A 23,047-nucleotide genomic window follows, 5' to 3' on the forward strand; every position below is an offset into this window, starting at 1 on the left:
AAACTCCTAATAAAAATGTTTATAATTTTTATTTTTTATTTTATAATTTGTATAAGAATTTTGTTTTGAAGTTGCAATCACTTTCCATCAATCCACCAACTTAGGAAAGTCAAAAAGTAGACTTTGATTATTAGTTCCTATGATTTCGTTGTTTGGCTCTTGATTCAAATGGATCTCGTGCATAATAAACGCGTCTGACTCTGTATCTTCCCCATTTGATAGTAAGACAATTTCACTGCAACAATTTTTTCATTATTTTAATTTGTCCAGACTTGTAGATCAGCAAACTCAACCGGTTTTTTTCTTTTGGTAGGTAACTCAATCCATCATTCTTTCTTTCCTCTTCTTCTTTTTTTTTTTTTTACATTAAAAAAAAAAACTCTTTTTCTTTTCTTTGATTTTTTGTAGTAAAATTAAAGGGATTAATGGCATTACAATATCATTTTTTTATTATCGGACTAACGAAATTCAAATAAAAAATAAAATTATGTGAATTAAAACTTCAAGGGAGTCTAATGTAATTATGCTAAATTTGTGAGACTTATTGTATTTTTTCCAAATCTTAAGGAATGTCAATGTAATTTACTCTTTTATTTATTTATTTCCTTTTAAACAACAAAGCCTCCGTTAGCCTGGGCTAAAAAGTTTGGTTTGGGAAGGACTTTTTGGCTTTTTGACTTTTTTTGTGAGAGAAGAATGTAATGATTATGGGTTGGATGTGATATTTTATTTTTTGTGGTTAAAATAGCTTATTTTATTTTTTGTCGCTAAAATAGCCAAAAAAGCCCCATTTAACTCTTGCCAAACGGAGCCAAATCAAACTCATGGATAACAATTGAATATTTGTATAGTAAAAAAACGCTAAGTTAATACATATTAATGTGCGTTTAAGAGGAAAAAGATTAAATACACACCTAACTTTTGGCATAGTATACAAAGTGGTTGTTTCGAAACTTGAACTCATAACCTCATGGTTATTAGGATAAGGTTTTAGCATTAATCTCTCTTAAATTTTAGAAAAATATAACAAATATTATAGTTAGAAACTTTATTAAGAATGACACATAACCAAAAAAATATATATAAAATACCTCTGATGATCAATTTAAACGGTAAGTCGCTCAGGTTATATCTATGTTAGAATTTACCATCACCTACCACACACTTACCATCACCTACCACACACTCACCTACTACACTCACCTTCTCCTCACCTACCACCACCTAACCTACATCTATATAATCAATCAATTGTAACAGATCAAATTATCAATCAATAATATTTATCAATTTTAACATGGTATCAGAGCAGGTTTAGAACCTGATATTTTCGCTTCCCCGGCGGGCGGCAATCTCACCTTAGCCGCCCGCCGGACCTCAACCTATTCCGCTGATAAAATCAACAAAGATGTGTGCAACTGTAGTCATAAACCTGCAATTCTTTTTTGTCATAAATCTCCAAAGAAAAGTCCCTCAGCATCTGAGCTTTGTTGTTGCTCCCCGAGCTCACGCTCGCCGGAACCATACTCGACTTCTTCGACCCCGTCGTCCGCCACTGGCTCCGAACCACTCTCTGCCATCGCCGCCAGAACCCTCCACCGCCGGTACTTCAGCCCCCCGATGAATGAGTTGCAAGAGTAGAATGTGAAATACCCTGTTGGTTTTGCCCTTTTGAAATAGCAAAAGAACTGACACCTTATATAACTTCCTTACCACAATATGTATCAGAAATATCAAATGCTTTCTGGTTGTTAATCTCATGCTCCTGATTACCTCTGCATGTTGAATGGAAGTTCAAAGCAGGAGTGCATGTTTGCTGGAACATTAACACCGAAGAAGGCGATGATGATTGTAATGATGGTGTGGACGAGCGCAGACAAGCATTATGCCCCTGCATCAGGACAGACCATCCACTCCCAGAGCTTGAAGATGGAACACCGTCAGTGATTCCTTGGTCCTGGTTTTCCTGCACTTTGTTAGCAGCCGGGCCTCTTTTTTAGTTTTTTTCTCTTCGGGCCAGAGCGAAATATATTATCTATATTTTTTTTTATTCTCCACTATTCTCCCACCACACTATCTTTTCTTTCTTTTCTGTTCACAGTTGGGCCACGTGCTTCTCTTCTCTTCTTTTCTTTCTTTTCTTTTCTTTTTATTTATTTCTTTCTGATTTTGGTTCTACCACCGCCCAACTTTTGTCCCCCTCTTTCCATTTCTTTATTTTTTATTTTTATTTTTATTTTTTTATTTTATTTTATTTATTTTTTTTATTTACTCCATTCCAACTCCCTCTTTTCCAACTCCATTTTTTTCTTTATTTTCTCCACCCCATCTTTCCTTTTTGATTTCCCATATATTTTTTCTTATTTTTTCTTTATTTTTCTTTCACAATATTTTTACTCTTTTTCCAATTCCATTCATACCATATAGCTTTGCACACCAAACTCCTTTTATTCATATCGGGATCAACCCCGATCCACATTTTACACAAAAAAAAAAAAAAAAAAAATCACAACAACCACAGCTTTGTTTTATTTTCTGCAGACGGCCACCCACCGACCTACTCTGCCACCGGTCTCTTCTTTTTGCCTCCGTCCTGGGCGGCCCTTGACGGTACTGCCTCCGTGCTTCCTCGACCACCAAGCCAGTTGCCTCCTCCCTGCTCCTCCACTCCCGCATCTGGTGGCCCTCCAAATCGGAACATCACGGTGGCCTTCCGCTTCAGCTCCTTGTTTTCTGCCCTTAGCCCGCTTATCTCTGCTCGCGCATCCTTATACATGCGTTGGAGCAGAGCCAACTGGGAGTTTAAATGCTGCACCTCATTTGTCCTACTCTGCAGCCGGTTCGACAAGTTTGTGACCGCTGTCATGCTTTCCACACATGCCTTCAAAGTATACTGATTGGCCTCCACATCCGACTGCCCTGCCATTCTTTGCTCCACAGCCCGCATCGGAAAGTTCAACGGAGCAAACTCCGGGGCGCTTGGTTGAGTTTCCAGTGCCACCGCACCAGTTCTCTCTCTCGTTGACTCGTTGAGGTCGGGAAAGAGGGTGAGCAGCCCGCGCGAAGACGATGAAGCCATTTTCTAGGCACCAGAGTGTTACTCAGAAATCTCTCTCAGAAAACAGAGTGTTACAGAATCTCTCTCAGAACTCTCTCTCAGAATATCTCTCGCAGTTTTTTTGCCTCAGCCTCAGCCTCCGTCTTATAGCCGAGGCAGCCACGCGCATCGCGCGCCTCTTACCACCAGCCGACAAACGGGCGCGCCAACCAAGGCACTCACGTGCCTCGCCATGATGAATCCGGCACACCTTTTGATGAATTGAGCTCGCCTTTTGATGGCACGCCTTTTGACAAAATTGGGCACACCTTTTGAGGGTGCAACTTTTACAATGGTCCGACATGACCCTATAAACTGTCCCGACATTGATTCCGGTTAGCATCTTCAACGGTCCGACATGACCCTATAAACTGTCCCGACATTGATTCCGGTTAGCATACAGTGTCCTCTACAACGTTATGACACCCCCATCCAGTGTCCTCTACAACGTTATGACACCACCATACAGTGTCCTCTACACCGTTATGACACCACCATTCAGTGTCCTCTACACCGTTATGACACCACCATCCAGTGTCCTCTACACCGTTATGGCACACCCATCCAGTGTCCTCTACCACGTTATGGCACCACCTTTCAGTATCTTCACCAACGGTCTGACACGACCATACAGTGTCTCCTATTTTTTATTTTTTATTTTTATTTTTTTTTATTTTTCTGTATTTTCTTGTTTTGTTCCTCTCTCCAAACTCAAGTTGGTTAGTTTCTATCCTCCTTGAGTTTGCGGGGGGCTGTTAGAATTTACCATCACCTACCACACACTTACCATCACCTACCACACACTCACCTACTACACTCACCTTCTCCTCACCTACCACCACCTAACCTACATCTATATAATCAATCAATTGTAACAGATCAAATTATCAATCAATAATATTCATCAATTTTAACAATCTAGGAGGTCTTAGGTTTGAGTTTTGATATCATATTTCTCTTAATATGTAAAGATTAGTAGTGAATACTCGCATTTATCCTGAATTTGTTTTTTTTGAGGTGATTTAAGGTCACATTCACATAAGAGGTCACAATAAGTAGGTTTTATAATTGAAGATTAAAATACAAATTCCTAGCTATACACTGGCTGGCTACAGGTGCAATTGCTTTTTCACTAAAAAAAAAATAAAAGGAAATAAGTTGCTTTTTCATACCCACACAACGTTTTGCATGACAAATTTTTAAAATCTTTTTTATAAAAAAAAGTAAAAAAGCAACTAAAACGCATTTACTAAACCGTTCACCCCCTAACTATGACTTTAATTTGGTGGAGTTAAATAATAATCCAGCAGTGCTTTTTGTTAAATAATCAAAATTCTTGAAACTAAAGTTTTGACTCCACGTAATTTATAAAAGTAATGTAAGAATTCTCTTTGTTAACATTTTTTTTTTTCTCCATATACTGGAGGTTCATGTAGTCTATAGGGAAGGAAGCAATGCCTATAACAAGATTTAAACCCTAGGGTTTGTTTGGATAGTTGTGAATTTCAAATGGATGGATTTGAAATAACTGGAAATCGAACAAGACAAGTTGAGATAGATTATGGTGTCATTTAGTACAACTTATTATAAGTTAAAAGTAAAAGTCAAAAAAAACCTCACACCCAATTTCAAAAATCAACTTCTCTAGTTTATTTAAACTATTTCTATGTAATAAGGTATAAGTAGAAGTTCTATTAATAGTCCGACATATACTCTTAGAATAAAAAAGCTACAAACAAATCAAATAAACTACATAAAACAACCACAATATATACATTTTAGTAAGATTTTTATAACTAGAAAGATGATCATTAGCATGATTTTAAATAACTAATTTATACAGCTCTTTCAAATATATTATGATAAATTATAACTAAATCTTAAAATTCATTAGTAAATGTGGTCATTAGAATTAAAGCCTATAGTAATCGGCATTGTTTTGGTAAGAAGCCTGAAGGATGTCGATAGTAAAGGGTCACAAATGCACATTGGCCAAGCACGCGTATGCTGAGAAGTAGTTTTCGGCATTGGCAAAGTACGTGAATGCAAAGTTAGAATTGTCAAAAGGTAGGGCTGCAAACGAACCAAACCAAGTCGAGCCGACCTTTACTGAGTTCGAGCTCGGCTCGTTTATTTATCGAGCTCGTTTATTGAGCTCGAGCTCGGCTCGATAAGGAACTGGGCTCGAGCTCGGCTCGGCTCGATAATTTTTTTTTAATATTATTTATATTATTTAATATATAAAAAATGTATTTATATTATTATTTATATATATATTTTTATATTATTTAATATGTAAATAATGTATTTATTATATAATTTAAATAAAAATAAACGAGCCGAGCTTATGCGAGCTCGAGCTCGGCTCGTTTGTTAAACGAGCCGAGCTTGTTCATGAACAGTTCGGTTCATTTGCAGCCCTATCAAAAGGTAATTATGAGAAAAGAAGATATCACATCAGTAGAGAAAAAATTAATGAGATGAGACATATTCAGACTAAAGACAATAATGTAAGGAGGAGGAATTCCTATAAATAGAGAATCCACACGTGATTTAAGGGTAACTGAGAAAAAAGAACAAGAAAGAGAAGACTTAAAATATTGAAAGAATGCTAACTAGATTTTCGAAGGGTTCACTCGATACACCACCCCATTGAAATCTATTCTTTGTTTGTAGGAATGTGACGTGAAGTAGATTATTCTCTTGATAGCAATTGGACAGAAGTTTCGACTCACCACAGTAAATTATCATATCTAAATTTAAATTATTATCCTCAAATAATTAAAGTGAAATACGTTTATTTGAAATTCACGTCTATCTAAACAAACACTTAAATCTTTAAGTAAAGTGTAAATCACAAAGTAAGGCGTAAAAATTAGTATAAAATTTTTATATTTATACGAGACTCAATCATTTTCAGGGCACAAGTCTTGAAACCCTGTAACTAGGTGATGAATCACAAGGGGGACAAGTAAAGAAATTTCTTGGAAGTAAACATTATAGGCTAGGCATTATGTTATCTAATGTATAGAGGGTTTAAGGGTCACTTGAGTTTTGGAATAATTTTTTTTTATAAATATAAAGAAAATATTTTAAATAAAAAATATTTTAAAATATTATTTACAGGGAAATATCAATGATATTTTTTTTAAATTATGAAAATAATAATAGTTATTTTTTATTGAAAATAAAGATATTACGATAAGTTATATTATTATTTATGAAAATTTTAATACAATGGTGATATCTATCATTATTGATATATAAATATAATTAATCTTAATGAAAATATGAAATTTATTGAATTGTTAGTTACATTAGACATATGAGGTTCTCCTCTATGTCTTTCTTTACTATTAGTTGGTGATATCATATGTTAATGATAACGTAGTATTACTATTATATTAAATTTTTACTGAAATTATGTATAAAAAATTATTTTATCATTATATAATTTATTTTAAAATTTATATCCATAACTTTTTTTTTATATTGTTCATGATATACTAGTTACAAATAATATATGTATATATATATATCTTTTTTAAAGCTAATCATAAAAATTTATGTGTGAAATACTTTTATTAAAAAAATCTAATATTATAATTAATAAGTATCCCATTCAATTTAATTTATTGGCTCCGTCACTGCCGACAGTCAACAGTTTGGCTCCGCCGCTGCCGACAGTCAATACCGGACTGTGGGTGAGAGAATAAGATGCATAGTAATGTGAAATTTATGTCCTGTTTGGTATCGAAATTTTTTTTTGGTCTTTTTATTTTTGGTTTTGTTTTTTATATTCTTAGAAATAAAAATAATAAAAAGTTTGAAAACAACTATCATTTGTATTTATTATTGTGGGATTTTTTTTTCGTGAGATATTCATAAATAAAAAAAAACTCTTGAAAAATGTGTTTTTTTAGAAAAAGAAATTCAAAAATAATTTTTCGTAATAGTTTTTGGGTAATAAATTTCATAATAAAAACGATATCAAATGCTATGATTTGTCATGACACTGACATTGGCAGTTTTGTTTTTTTGTTTTTTTTAACATCATCTTTTGTTTGCCAAGAGATGCAACGTGCAAGACAATGGCAGTTTTTTTTTTTGTTTTTTGTTTGCCAGGAGATGCAACTTGCAAGGAAGAACAGTACAACATATAAGAGTTTAGAAATTAATTTTTTTAATTTTTAAAAGTAAAAATTTTGTTACAAAAGATATTTAAGGATTAATTTTTGTCGTCGTGAAGATAGTCGTTAAAAGATCGTTTCGAAAAGTCAAATATAAAGTTTTTAAGAACAAAATTTTGAAGATGTCACTAATAAATATACTTTTAGGAACAAAATAATTTGGTTTCAAAAAGGTTTATTTTTTAAGACAAAAAATTTGGTCTCAAAAAAATAGTAATTCATCACTAATATCTAATTTTCGTTACTAAAAATATAATAATGGTACTTTTCACAACAAAAATATTTGTTCCTTAAAATTAATTTTATCTCTAAATTTTGGCATCTAAAACTTAATTATTTTTTTTTGTTTTTTGTAGTGGTGTAAATTTAAGGACAATATTATATTATATTACAAGCTTCTATGGATATGGTCCTTATGGAGGTTGTGTGTGTGGGGGGTAAATTTTGTACAAATTTCAAATTAAATTAATTTTTTGTTTTTTTTCTATAATAATGATTAACCATTAACCTCAACTTCAATGAAGCATTGGGTAAGTTTAAATAATTGATAACATTACAATAAAAAAAATACTATTTATACAAAATTTATCATCAATGCTATATTTCAGTAATTAAATATCGTTGAAATAGATATTTTATTTTAAAATAATTAGTCTGAATGTTACCAATTCTTCGCTAAGCATTGAGAATGGAAATGTAAGGATTAAATAGAGTTCTATTTCTATAATGGGAAATGCTAAGAACAACCTAAGTGGTATCCATTAGTATATGAAAGCAACCTTTAGCAAACACTTCAGCTGGCCCTGACACTAACACTCATGACACTTTCAACACTATTAATGAGGAGGGCGATTGGAATTTGATCCGATTGCTAACCACCTTTCACCTACTGATATTGATAACATCCATAAAGACAAACAAACTCTCCCAATTTGTGACTTTTCTTGATGAACCCCATTGGACAGGTTCGCCCCAAGGTAGATTCTCTTCTAAATCCGCTTATGACCTCATCATTAATGTTAAAGAACATAACTTTTGTTGGAATTGGATTTGAAAATTAAAAATTCCTCAAAAACTAAGGCTTTTTATGGCTTGTTATGCATGGTAAACTCCTCACAAACCAACTCAGAGTCAGCAAAGGTTTTGACAAAAATGACCTTTGTCCTAGATGCCATTCTAATGGGGAAAGTATGAGCCACCTCCTTAGAGATTGCTACTACGTGAGGGAGTTGCGGAAAAAATTGAAAAATGATCAATGGATTAGAGATAGCATTGAAAAGCCTTTGGATGTTTGGATTTCTTTTAATCTTTGCGATAAAACTAAACTTACAAGTATCAACTGGAACATATGGTTCACTGTCATCCTTTGGTTCATTTTGAAAGCTAGGAATAAAACTGTATTTGATAATTGTGATGTTCACATTAGTGACAGCTTACGCCTAGTGTTCGAGTATACTCAAGAGATCCATGAGGCCTTCCAATGCCCCCTAAGCTCTGATTAGCAAAGAATTAAACTAATCGACTGGTTGTCTCCTTCTACAGGTAATATTAAGCTAAATGTTGATAGATGTGCCAAGGAAAGTTGGGGAAAAGTTAGTTTTGGAGGACTCTTTAGAGATACAAAAAGTTATTGGATTCTTGGATACTCTAGAAAGTTAGATGTAGCAACAAGCCTTGAAGTAGAAATATGGGCTATTTATCACAGAACAACCATCATTCATGAAAAAGGTTGGAGAAATGTGGTAATTGAAACAGACTGTCAAGATGCTGTTAACCTCATTGATGAAGGAGCTCATTCAAATTGCCCTTACCGTGCTCTTGTGGAAGACATTAAATTTCTTACCTCCCGCATGGCCTGAATTATCAAACACATTTTTCAAGAAGCTAATCAGTGTGTAGATGCCCTTGCTCATATGGGAGAAAACCAGGTAGAAGACTTGAAGATCTATGAAGACCCCCCTATTTTGCTAAGGCCCATTCTAGTGGCTGACATGGTTAGAATTGTGTATAAGAGGGATTAACCCTCTCATTTCTTATTTTATTTTGTTGTTTAACTTTCCTTATTAAAAATTTAAAAAAAAGGAAAAAAAAAATGCTTGAAAAAATGTGTGAAAAGAATCTAAAGACTCTTTTTCTAGCATTTCTTTTATCTAAAAAGCTTCTTTAAAGGTCAAGTATAAGAGTTATTATTGCTAAAAAATAGTATGAAATTCATATCGTAAAATATGAATATTTACATTATTAAATTGTTAAGCGTTAGAAAAATATTTGTAAGGGTAAAATTATTTATAAAATTTCTTAAATATGAGAATTAAGATTTGGTAGATTAAATAGTTAAATAATAAAATTTATTGAAATATAAAAATATATTATGCATTAATTAAGATATAAGTTTTTTTAAAAAAAAATCTAATAAATATCTCATAATTTAACTAATGATTGATTTTAACCACTTTCATTCTAAAAATTCAAGCAACAATGATCCGCGTCATCATGGCTGTGAAAAAGAAAAAGTCCAACCAACACATGTGACATGCATGCATTTCCATGTACTTCATTATATGACAAAGTTTAAACGGTAGGTCTAAGATCTCAGGAAAATAAATTAGAAATTTAATCCAAAAAATATTTCGGAAAAAAAGTTTAAAAAATTAATTAGAATTTATAATGAAAGATTAAGGAGTTGTTTGAAATGATTTAAATAAGTATAATTTTTGATTTTTTTTATAAAAAAAAATATACAGAAAAATAAGAGGTGATATGACTTAAAAAAAATTATAAAAAAAAAATACTAATATTGGAGATGCCAAACAACCTTTAAGATTTATTCATGATCTGTTCCATAATAAAAAAAATTAAATATATAAATTTTGATCACTTTTTTTTTTGGGGTTAGATTTATAGACTTTCTAAAGGTTAAACTGGGAAAGATATGCATCATCGTCAACCACCACTTCATGTTTGAAACTCTCTCCATTTATGTTCCCCACCCCACTTGTGCCAGCTCTTGAAGCCGACTTTGCTTACTTCTTCCCCCCCACTTTGACTTCCCCCCCTATCCATGCATAATATTATTATTTTTTTAAAAAAACTTATGTTCTTAATTTTAAATTATATATTTTAATTTTAATATATTTTCAATCATTGAATTATGCTTCATGATTTATGTATGTGGAGATTTTCATGTGATCTAATTGAAAATGCATTAGAACATAAAATGACAGAATTTGGAAACAAATGATTATTGTTCAAAAAAATTATGTACTCTAAAAAGTAACTTGAGAAATACTCTAAAAATGAAATATATAGGGGTGCTTTGGGAACTTTGATAAAATGCCAGTTTTTGGCTTTTTAGGTTTTTTATACAAAAAAAAGTCACAAAAAGTCAATTTTTTTAATACAAAAAGACAAATAGTTACAAAAAAAAATCGAAATATTAGTTTTTTACTAACTTTTCAAAATACCACACAGTGTGTTGTGGGTCATATTGACCCACACGCAAAATAATAAATTTGATTCATACATATTATTTTTGAAATAATTTTTGATTTTTTGTACTCAAAAAATAAAATGTTTGGTGTGATTTTGGTCACATTTAGAATAAACCTGATTTATATATTTTATTTATTTTTGAAAGAATTTTCAAGATATTCTTTTAGTACGTACCATGGATAAATGGTTATAAATACTACACATTCTCTAGCCTCTCCTACCATCACAAGCCAAACCATTTCCCTTAAACCATCCATACAACAAAACCCGTGTCACCCTTTATCATCATCAAGTCTCAATCTTCATCGTCCCCATTGTCAACCACTTGGCAAAAACTTCACAATGAGTTTCACCAAACAAATCCACATTCTATTCTTTCTCTGGCTAGCCACCACGGCCACTTTGACGGTGGGCCAGGGCACGAGAGTTGGATTCTATTCAACTTCGTGCCCTAGAGCTGAAACCATCGTCCAGGCAACGGTGAAGTCTCATTTTCAATCCGATGCCACGGTTGCACCGGGATTGCTTAGAATGCACTTCCATGACTGTTTTGTCCAAGGCTGTGACGCGTCAATCCTCATCGATGGTCCTTCGACGGAGAAGACGGCTCCACCAAACCTTCTGTTGAGAGGATATGAAGTCATTGATGATGCCAAGACACAACTTGAAGCTGCATGCCCTGGAGTTGTCTCTTGTGCTGATATTATTGCTCTTGCTGCTCGTGATTCAGTGGTTTTGGTAATAGTCAAACTTCTAAGCACCATATTATACATGTCACTGTCATATATACAAAACTGGTAATGATTGTAGTATTGTTGTAATTCTAACGCGCTTTACCAAATTAGTATGTGTACACTTAAGTACTTTTTATATACATTTTAAAGTATTTTTATAAGATTTAATTCTGTGCACATAGACCAACTCGACTACTAATTAACTACGATTTTTCAAAAATGTTTCATGCAGACTACGGGCAGGGCCTGGCAGGTGCCGACGGGGAGGAAAGATGGAAGAGTTTCTTTAGCATCTGAAACCAGCAATCTGCCTGGTTTCACCGACTCCGTTGATGTACAGAAGCAAAAATTTGCTGCAAAAGGACTCAATGCTCAAGATCTAGTTACCCTTGTTGGTATGTTAATGTTCTTCAAAATTTCTACATCTTAATTACTTCTTGTGCTGATTAAAATGTTTGACAAAACATTACCGATTTTATAATGTATTTATTTATTTTGAACCCAAATTAAGAAGTAATGAACAAAACAAACTTACAAATCTACACGGATTTATGTGATTCGGTCTTTGTCCAAGAATAAACAAACGACAATGAAATTTCACTATAAAATTATGTGTTCTGTTACTTTAGTTCTTTAAATTTTAATTGTCTTTAAAATTTTCAGTTTGAGTCAAATTAGTTCTATTTCAAGCGACCGTTTAAATTGTCAACAGAATAATTATGAATTTCAACTATGATCCGCATACGTTTTGGATCATTTTGGTCTCTACAATTTTAATTTTATTAATTTCATCATTTGATATTGTGAGGTGGTGTTATCCATATTTTAGAATCAAATTAATAAAATTAAAAACTTCTAAGGCCAAAATTACATGAAACACATACTTCAGGAACCATTTGTGTACTTTCATTCTGTTAACTAACTATTTAGACGGTCTATTTAAAATTGGACCAAATATACTCAAATTAAAAATTTTAATGACAAATTTAAAGCTTGAATGACCAAATTGACATAAAACACATATTTTAAAGACAGTAAATATATTTTATTCTAACCTCTTTTATTATATTACCAAACACCACGCATACATAAATAGAGATAATCAACATTAACGTATCCCTATCATGTGTTACTTTAGGAGGGCACACTATTGGGACTTCAGCATGCCAATTTTTCAGCTACAGACTATACAACTACAGCAACACTGGTGCCCCTGACCCTGCCATTAATCCTGCATTCCTTCCTCAACTCCAATCGCTCTGCCCTCAAAATGGTGATGGTTCAAAGCGCATAGCGCTTGACACTGGCAGCGTTGGCAAGTTCGACACGTCTTTTTTCACCAATCTAGGAAATGGTCGTGGAATTCTTGAGTCTGATCAGAAGTTATGGACCGATGCTTCGACAAAAACTTATGTCCAACGGTACTTAGGTTTGAGAGGCTTGCTAGGGTTGGCTTTCGACGTGGAGTTTGGAAAGGCCATGGTGAAGATGAGCGACATCGAGTTGAAGACTGGCACTAATGGTGAAATTCGGAAAGTGTGTTCTAAAATTAATTAAAATGGATAGGATTTAATTTTGCTATAAGAGTTTGGAAATTAAATTAATGTATTTCACCATGTTTTGTTCTTGCTCTCCAAATTAGTTGGTCCAGTGGGTTTGATACCGAGTTATTATAAAAATAAATAATAAAAAAAAAATAAAAAGGAAGCGTAAGCTTGATTAGGGTGTAGTGTATTAAGCTTTGAAGAAAGCAATACATGAAATTAGGTTTATTAGTTTTTATATATTGATGATTTCTCAAGTCTTGTAATTTTTGGATGAAAGAAATAAAATTTCAATCTACTTTTTGTTAATTGATGTCATATGGTTGATCTTGTATCCCTAATTTAAAGGCTAAACTATGGAATTTACCTGAAATATAGCTTTAGTGACAACATAGCGATGAGTCTTATTCCTTCTTTGATAATTTGTTTTGTTATATTTGATATAGATTCTTTTTTTGTTGCACAAAAAAATCAAAAAAAAAAAATTACTAAATTTGAAGCGCCTATAAGTCTGCAATCTTTTTTACCTATACAATCTTTTTTGTCTATAAAGGATTGATAAGAAGCTTTTTCCTTCCCTTCTTCATAAAAGTTTGTCTTTTTCCACTTCTTTTAATTGTCCAAATCTCTAATCCTTCTAAGTCTTGTGTGTTTTAATTTACTAGTACTCCATTATTTTAAATTTGATAAAATTGGCAAGCAAGAAAGCAAGTGAAGATGGTACCTATGCTCCACATGAGACTCAAACAAGGGCTTGGTCCCAAAGTCAAATGTATTTGTCAAAAAAGCATCCAATTTAGCAAACACTTCCTAAAAACTACAAGTTATTGTCTCCAGGAGTGAAAACAATGTCAAATCTATCACAATGAAGGTTGGGCAAAATGTCCTGCATTAGCCATTCAGTCATAATCCCGTATGCTTTCTGCGTCGAATCAACTCCATTCCGCTAATGTGTTCATCCGGATTTTGGCAAAATGGAACGTCGGGATATCCACACCCCTTGGCGAGATTAAAATTGTAACAGGCTCTCTGAGTAGATTTAGGATCAAATCCTGTAAACAACAAAACAAATGTTACAGTAGTTCATGATTAATCTTTCAAACCAAAGCTTGTGGTTTTCTAGTTGCAAAGTGTAAATTTACTTACCAAGATATGAAGTATAGCGGTAAAGCCACTGGAAAGCGTTGTAGTAATCACCATATACGATTACTGCATTAGGATACTCGTTTCAATTCTCGGATGATCTCTTGTAAAGGTTCATTAATTGTGATTGATTAAGAAGCTTTTAAATTGTGTCAAGCACCAGTGTACGTCATAACGTTTGGAAGGCTATGAGATAGATTGGAAAACAAACTGCTACGCATAATGATTAGCACTAAATTAATTATGAAGATTTGAAATTTAATTGCCAATTATTCTAATTTTTTTTAAGATTTACAAAAATTATGGAGATTGATTCATATATGATTTTATTGAGAATTTATTTTAGAATTAGAAATTGAAAATCTAAATGGCTTAAGAAAGTATAATTGGTAAATTGAATTATTTTAATTTTGAGTATCAGACCATATGAGAGTTTAACTAAATATTCGATTCAAATTTGTAAAATTAAGATTTGATTAATTTGGTCCAAATTTGAGTTAATTAAGTTATGAGAATTGGGGATTAAGATTACTATGAATTAAATTTATTTATGAGGTATTCAATTGAGTATGTAATTTATTGATGAAAATTTTGAAGTTTAATTTAAAATTGAAGGCCTTAATGATTTAAGAAACTAACATTAAGGATGGAAATAAATTTAACTTAGTATTTGGAGCCTTTTGGGAGTTTGATTAAAAATCTGATCCAGAATAATAAATTTTAATTTAATTAATTGGGCTGTAAAGTAGTCAAATTAGACAGATTAAATTATGTGGAATTTATGATTAGTTAGAATTAATTTAATGATGTGTTAATTGAGATTTATTAAGACTAAACGTTGCTTAATTAAATAAATCCTAAACATAAAATGAATTATGGAAGAATCTAGAATTGAGAGTGTATGTGGGGCTGTGTGCTGAGAAATTTATGTGGGTGTACTGAGAAATCTGGTTACACGTGTACAAGGAGTTGAAAGTGGGTGTATGTATGTTATGCTAACTTCGTAAAGAAGTGAGGTGAACTCAATTTGAAGAGAACGCTTTTGGTGGAGAAGCTTTAGAGAGAGAGAGAGAGAGAGAGAGAGAGAGAGAGAAAAAGAAGTTGTGCTGGAAGCTAACTCTAAAAAATAAGGGAAATCAAAATTGAAGACAAGGGAAAGAATCTCAAGCTTTGTCAAGAGGCTTAACAAAATGAAAACCTTTGGTAAGAAAATTTAAGCTTAAATTCTTGTAGATTAAGCATCTAGCACCTAAAATCAAGTAGTAATTGGGTTTAATAATTTCATGAGATTAGAAGGAAATTAAGGAAGTAATGAAGGAAAATTTGGGTTAAGATGGATAATTAAGAAATTGATAATGTAATTTGTTAGTGGGTTAAATTTTCTTGTCATCCTTCATAATTTGAAGTCTAACCTTACATGCATTGTGAATTTCCAAGATTTTAGATTTTAATTCATGTTTTAAAGGTTTATGAGCTTAAATTAGGTTTGATATGAAGAAAGGTAATAAAAATCTAAATTAGAACAATTCAAGAAGTAAAATTATGATTTGAAAATATAAAATAGTTAGTTTTGATCTTAATTTCATACATGCAAATGATGATCGAAGGAGTTTATAATTTTAATTTCATGTCTTGAAGGAAGATAGAAAAGAGCTTGAAATTAATTTTATGTAATTAAAAAGAAAATGAGGAATTTGAGCTATGTTCAAATTTATGGAAATTAATTTAGAAAGTAATCACTTTGGGTTTGAATTTAGTTGTCTTAACATGAAATTGAGTTTCAATTGTACATTCATCATGAATTTTTAAGAGTTTTGGAAGATCAATTTATGTTTTAGAATTTGTGGGTTTGAAATTGGGCTTGATATGAAGAAAATAAATTAAATTTAAATTCGGAAAAATATGGCAATAAATTATATTTTATATTTGAGAATAAAAACATTAGTTTGATTTTAATTTAAATTTCATACATGCAAATATTTTTGAAAGGGCTTTATAGATTCAATTTTAAGTTTCATTAAATAAAGAAAGAATTGAAAAATGATTTTTAAACATGAAACCTAAGGTTTAAATTTGAATTAAAATCATGGAATTAACTTTAAATACATGTAATTGGGAATGTTTTTTCATATTCGAGTAGTCATGCATGAATTTGGAGTATTGGTAATGTGTCTTGAAGTTTAAGCAACATTCTGGAAAACTCAAAATTCGTCATCATCGCTCGAGCAAAGAAGTTGTCGCTCGAGCGTAGATTGCAAGCAACCAATATTTTTTCAGATCAAGGGGTCCGCTCGAGCGACTAATGTTGCGCTCGAGTGAAGAGTCTTGTTTTAGAAAATTTTGAGAAGCTATTTCATATTTCGATTTTCGTTCTCTTTCACTTCCAAGCATTCTATATAGACATGATTTATGACTCATTGAAGATTAATAAGCTAACAATCAATATAAATTTGTTAATTAAAGAATGAATTATTGATCTAGTAGTTGTAATTGTTTAAGAAGCCAAGTAAAAAATTGGTCTATTGAAGAATGTTTTAGTAATGAAAGAATATGTGAAATGAGAACCCGATTCATTTGAATAAGAAATAATAAGTATAGTAGAACTTCGGACTACTTAGACAAAAAAAGACAAGAAAAATCAAATTTGATCAAGGAATTGATATTGTGTTTCAATGTGTATATGTTATGTGTTTGTGTAAGTCACACGCTATTGTCTGTCTGATCTGTTTCTGCAACTATCTATGAGCAATAACTTAGTAAAGCTATATTCGATATGAAATACTTTCTGAACATTATGATATGATATGAACTGTTTTTGAATAATACCAAAGGCTATTTTGTGATTAGATGAATGATGATCCAATTCTTTGAAACGTCTTTGTGGTATCCTTAGCGGAGGCCCTCGCCTAGGGAAAATAATACTGTGGTTTATGGTCATGAGGCCCTCGTCCGGGGGAGATAATACTGTGGCCTAGGCCCTCGCTCGGGGAAAACAATATCGTGACCAACATATGAGATATGTTACCTGGTATCGGAGATTCTATTATGGAACTTGATATACTTGACCAACATAATATGTTACGCTAAAGGAAGTACCACACATGATTTGAATATGAATATGAATATGACTCTATTTCTAATACGAATGCGAACATGACTATATTTCTGATTTGATAAAAGATTTGAAATCTGACTTCTGAATTTGATATAGATATCATTCATTAAAATCTTTACTCTATTATTATTCACTGGCTCTAATTCACTGTATTATTTACACCAGGCCTAGAGCTTCTGCCTGGCCTCTGTTTTGTCAGCCAACCTATGTGCCTCCCGTGGAAGTTCCCGATATGTCTAGTGATTATGGCTAAGTGCATAAAATTCAAGTTTTGTTTTCTTGTTTGGTTAAACAAGTCTTTGCTTGTTTTGTAAATAGGGTTAAGTCCCTTTTTGTTTAATCTGCATATATATGATGACGCAAGGGTAATGCGTAAATATGTATATAAGCAGTTTAAAATTTTTCTGTCTTATATAATTCTGCACAGCTCAATAGATATTATATATTTGCTATTTGCTTCCGCTTTATGTTAAACTGTCTCAGAGGCCTTCGGTAATTTCAGGATTACTGACCGGTCATAATGCTAAACCTATAAGAGTGGATTTGAGTGGTGACACAATCTATTTGCAAGTTTCCTGTAACAAACACACGGGCTGCCCCATGATCGAGGACTCTCTGCAACCAATACAAAAGAGAATTAAAATTAAATTTGATAAATCTAGTTTGATCGAGGACTAGTGATTTTGGAAAAGAACACACCCTCACAATATCCTTTATGGCTCGAACAACATCAGGTACAATGCTCATTACCTGCTCGACATTTTTGTCTAAGAACAACCCTTAATTGTAATCATTCTTCCCAGTTTCTCCAACCATAACTAGCAAGTTCTTAGCTTCTCCACACAGTCTGTTTACTAAACAGACACAACCATATAAATAAAAAAATATGCTAATTTTAATTCTAATTAAATCTATTTAATTTGAAAACGTTACCAACCTCTATCTGAATTGCATATGGGATTAAACTATTCCAACACTCATTCAAGTTTAACTCTAAGTGAACTATTAATTACCATTGTTGTCATTTTCTTAGCAGCCAAAGCTTGTACCGATAATGCAGCCCAAGCTGTAAAATTACCACCCAAAAAAATAAAAAAAATCCAGTTAAGTGATTTAAGTATAACATAAAAAAATTGAAGCCTCCCGACATAAATTTCCAGTGTCGGAGATTGAATCTCTGAGCGGATTGACAGTGGTCTGATAGGGTTGAACAAGAAGAACAAAGACACCATTGCCAAGAATAGTAGCAGAGAGGAAACAGGGTGAGTGGTTGCCATTGCTGTGATCAAGAAACTGAAGAAAAAAACTAGTCAGTCACAGAAACTATAATTATAATTTGGTTGTGGTATTATATTTAGGAAGCCGCTATTCTCACTCCATTTTATTCTAAATACGGGCAAAGTGAAGTGAGAATAACGGCGTCCTATTAATATTTTTTGTGAAAGCTACATGTGAATATGAAAATTTTCAACCAGTTATAAATTGTCACGTACTACAAATTTCATGGCACTATCATTTGTAAATCAAATAAGGCCACGAGTTGGTCTCAAATCAATATTATATGATGGTAAAATCACAAATTGTCATATGTCAAAATGATGCAGTCTCTTTAAGTCGACAAGCCTTGTCCTAATCAAATTAAGCCTCTTATTACATTGAGGTGATCATGTCAATAAAAGTATAGCACACCATTAAAGTGATATTTATCTCTAAATGAATCAGAAATAATTATAAAAAAAGTTCAAGTTTGTTAAAACTCTCCACCACACATGCGTGATCTCCCACAAAATTTTACATACAATTCTAGATACACAAAATCATATAGTAGTGAGAAAAATCTACATCGAGGTCTAAAGCCCCAAGGGTCTTTTTATCAAAATCTGTCAACCTCCATAAAGCATAAAGTTTGGAGGATCAAATCAAAGTTTGTCATAAAATTTTGTAAATTTAGTGTCTTCTACTAAATTGATTAAGATTTTACAAACCTGATTTGGAAATAAGTTATCAAGAACTCAAGTCAAAATTCTACAAATTCGTCATCTTCTTCTTGTTATTTGGAGGAGATTTCGCCGTTCAATTAGAGAATAAGTTGTCAAGCCCTAGTGTCAACTTTTTGAAGAGAAAAATTAGAGGATTATTCGTCGTTCAATTACAGAATAAGTTGTCAGCCCTTGAGTCAACTTTTTGGAGAGAAGAATTAGAGAATTATTTTTTTTGATTAGAAAATGTTGGACAATCTTCACTGTATTTAATTAAGTTAAATTCTGTTGTGTACAAAACAATAACAAGAATATAAAGAAAAGGAGAGAATTTGTTTGATTACAAAAATCAAACTCGAAATAATAAATAAATAAATAAATAAAACCACAGATTTTATTTTGTTACAAAAACAAAAATAAAATCTGATTAAATAAACAAATAAAAACAGAATAAAATTAAACAACTTACTTGGTTAATTTATTTGAATAACTTTTCTGATCAAGTCCAGTGTTTAACACTGTGTCCTTAAGACAGATTCGTCCTCTCCACGGTGCTTTCAGAATTTGGACGTCTATCTCCCAGGATAAAATGATCTTATCAACGAATAAAAGCAGCACTACAATTTAATCGTTCGTCGAACACACAAAGTGTTTACACTCTTTCTTTCAGAAATAAAATGCAGCAAAATGCAGAGATTTAAAGCAGAGGATGGAGTACGAAACTTGGAGTGAAATCCAAATGGGAGGCTAGTCTATTTATAGATGTAAAGGACGCTCTTGGTTTTGAATTGAACAGGTATGAAACTTGTTAGTTTCAAATTTAAACAGATTTGAATCTGTTGGGTTAATAATTCAAACAGATAAAAAACGGGAAGGGTTCTGTTTGGATGAATTCTGGATTTTATTTTAACAAAAATAAAATTAAATTCAAATGATAACTTCTAAAACACTTGGGTACCCCTTGGAGCACACCCCAAGTATCTAACCCAAGCCTTATAAACCCTTTCAAAACTTCCCACCAAATCAATGTGGGACAAGCCAATTTACAACCTTAAGGAATTTCCACAAAAACTCCATTTCCATGGAGCACACTTTGGCTTCAATTTCCCATTCACTCGGTAATGGTTTTGAGCAACCAAATATACCACGTGAATCACAACGCGGCATAGAACGCGTTACCACTTTGACCCGAGTAAATCGACACTCGGGGCCCACCTAAAAAATAGACCAAACTTGAGAAAAAATTCTGGTTTTACCCAGAATTTTTCTACCATTTCCAACGGAAAATTCATCTGAGATTGTAATCGCATAATTTAAATAAAAAATTTATATTTGTTATTCTATTTTTTTATTTTTATTTTGCAGACAAGAAATTTGTGTGTATAGTATATATCATGAAAATTTATTTATTTTACTAAAAAAAAATTATTGATGAATAATGTAAAGTACAATGAGAATACCATTAATAAAAGGGTGATCAGATAACTATAGTCACACAATTTTATCATCTTATTATTAAATTAATTTAATTTTTTTTCGTGATTTACATGAAAGCAACGAGCTGAGTTCTATTATAAAATAGCAATAACCATCATTCTTCACTTATGCGTTGCACAATTGACAAATATATTGATTTACAATGGCATATCTTGCAAATTTATTTATTTATTTTTTTCCTCAAGACTCACTTCTTTAAGTGTCTGTTTCTAAATAGGAATGTATTTTTGTTTAGCATGATTCCTCTCCTATTGAAGTTGGGATTAAGTATTTCTGATAGGATTTTCTCCTATTGGGGTTGGGATTAACCTCCTAAAAAATTATTGTCTTATCCAATTTACAAGTCACATACACAAATTAGTCATGCTGCATAGCCGAACTGATGGACCCACATGGCCCTAAAAAACAAAAACAAAACAAAAACAAAAAATCTACTAACAATGATTATAATTTAAAATTATTTTGGTCAATTCTTTGTTTAAAATGACATCCAATTCAATTACATCATTTTGAGTGTAATTTCTATTCATTTTCTCTATTTTTATAGTATTTTTTTGAAAAAAAAAATGCTAGAGATATCAATAAAATTATCAACAAATCTATCAAATTCTAACACCCTGCCTAGTAAAGCTCCGTTTGGGAAGATGGATTTGGAACTTTTTTGGCTATTTTAGACATAAAAGACAAAATATGCTATTTTAGTTATAAAAAACAAAACATCACCTCCAATCTATAATCATTACACTATTTTCTCACAAAAAAAGTTAAAAAAATCAAAAAGTCATTTCCAAACTAAATTTTTTAGCTCAGGCTAAAATAATTAAAAAAGTCAAAAGAGCAACCCACTTTCCAGACGAAGCCTAAAGAGAAGACAAAGACTGGAGGAGTCTGAAGAATTTGGTGAAGAGGAAGGTATCTAACTTCTTTAGCCAAAGAATTAGCATAGGCATTTGCTTGCTTCTCACCGAATCCGTTGAAGGTGGCATTGCCAATCATGTGAGAGTATATCCCTAATTTCTTGGCACAGATCAAAATTAAGGTCCACTCTATTCATTTCATTAACAGTTTGGATGACTTCCAAAAAGTCAATTAAAAAAAAAAAATCAACTTATCACATTTTTTCATTAAAAAATTAAAAATTATTTTAAATATATTAATTTTTTTCATCTCATATTTGAATCGAAAACCACTAAAATTACACTTTTCAAACAGGGCTTAGTCTTTCCCAAACAAACTATTGAGTATAAAAATAAATAAATAAATTACAAATTTAAAAGATCCGAAACAATGCTAAGGTAAAATTTACTCAAAAATTTATGAATTTTCGTATTAGTCAGCGCCCATGTGATTGGGTGGACATAACATTGCTTTTGCTCAACGTATTTGAGTAATCAAACAAAAACCTTTTTTTTATGAAACACTAGTATAATTATTATATAGTAAGAAAAATGTTACTCCGTATATTCATACAATAAAAAATTTAATCAGAAAACGTACATATATAATTTTCAATCATTTGAAATGTGCTGACGACCTGTTAATCTTAAATCCATACAATATGTTTGACTTTCCAAATAATTTTTAGGATAAATTAATTTTTGAAATTTACTTAAAATACAGATTATCTCTTATAATTTAAAAAATTATAAATATCTCATTGTTAGAATTTTGTATTTAACATAATTAATTGAAAAAATAAAATTTCCAACTATTTTCTTATATAATGATAAAAGTATCTGAATTATTAATTAAAATAAATTTTTGAAAAAATTAGTAACTAACTTGATAATTTATTAATAAAAAAGTCATTTGCCATGAAATTAAAAATTTCAAGGTGCAAAATGTAATTTTTAAAATTACAGAAAACAAATTATATTTTAAACAAATCTAAAAAATGTAATTATAATTTACATAATAGCATGTGTGCAATTGGGCCCATTCTGATCTATCTTCATTATGTTTCAACTATTCCAATAGCTCATCTGGTGAGACTACTAAACATATCATTCATATTAAAAATTAAATTAATTGAATATCGATAATTATTAGATTAAATTATGTTTTTCCAAAAATAACAAATTGAATGGTTTTCAAAATAATAAGTCTATTTTTATAGATAAATATGATCTAATTAATTGATTATCAATGTTTAATTAATTTAATTTTTAACATCAATAATATGCTCCATGAATACTATACTATAAGATGATCAGTACTATCCATCTCTCTCTTCTCTTCTCTTTTTCTCTGTCGCCA

The 23,047-nt window shown here is 31.6% G+C and overlaps 1 protein-coding gene across 1 annotated transcript; it reads left to right on the top strand.

Annotated features, from left to right (window-relative positions):
• Positions 1-10,988: 10,988 nt before the first annotated feature.
• On the top strand, positions 10,989-13,366 carry LOC114319657 (peroxidase N1). The gene is made up of 3 exons (XM_028266688.2): positions 10,989-11,517; positions 11,746-11,908; positions 12,652-13,366. The coding sequence occupies exons 1-3, from the start codon at positions 11,122-11,124 to the stop codon at positions 13,068-13,070; spliced, it is 978 nt and encodes a 325-aa protein (XP_028122489.2). The 5' UTR covers positions 10,989-11,121; the 3' UTR covers positions 13,071-13,366.
• The last annotated feature ends 9,681 nt before the right edge of the window (positions 13,367-23,047 follow it).

This window comes from Camellia sinensis, chromosome 2 (assembly GCF_055761805.1).
Source record: "Camellia sinensis isolate YWXY chromosome 2, ASM5576180v1, whole genome shotgun sequence".
In the NCBI taxonomy this organism is placed as follows: Eukaryota; Viridiplantae; Streptophyta; class Magnoliopsida; order Ericales; family Theaceae; genus Camellia; species Camellia sinensis.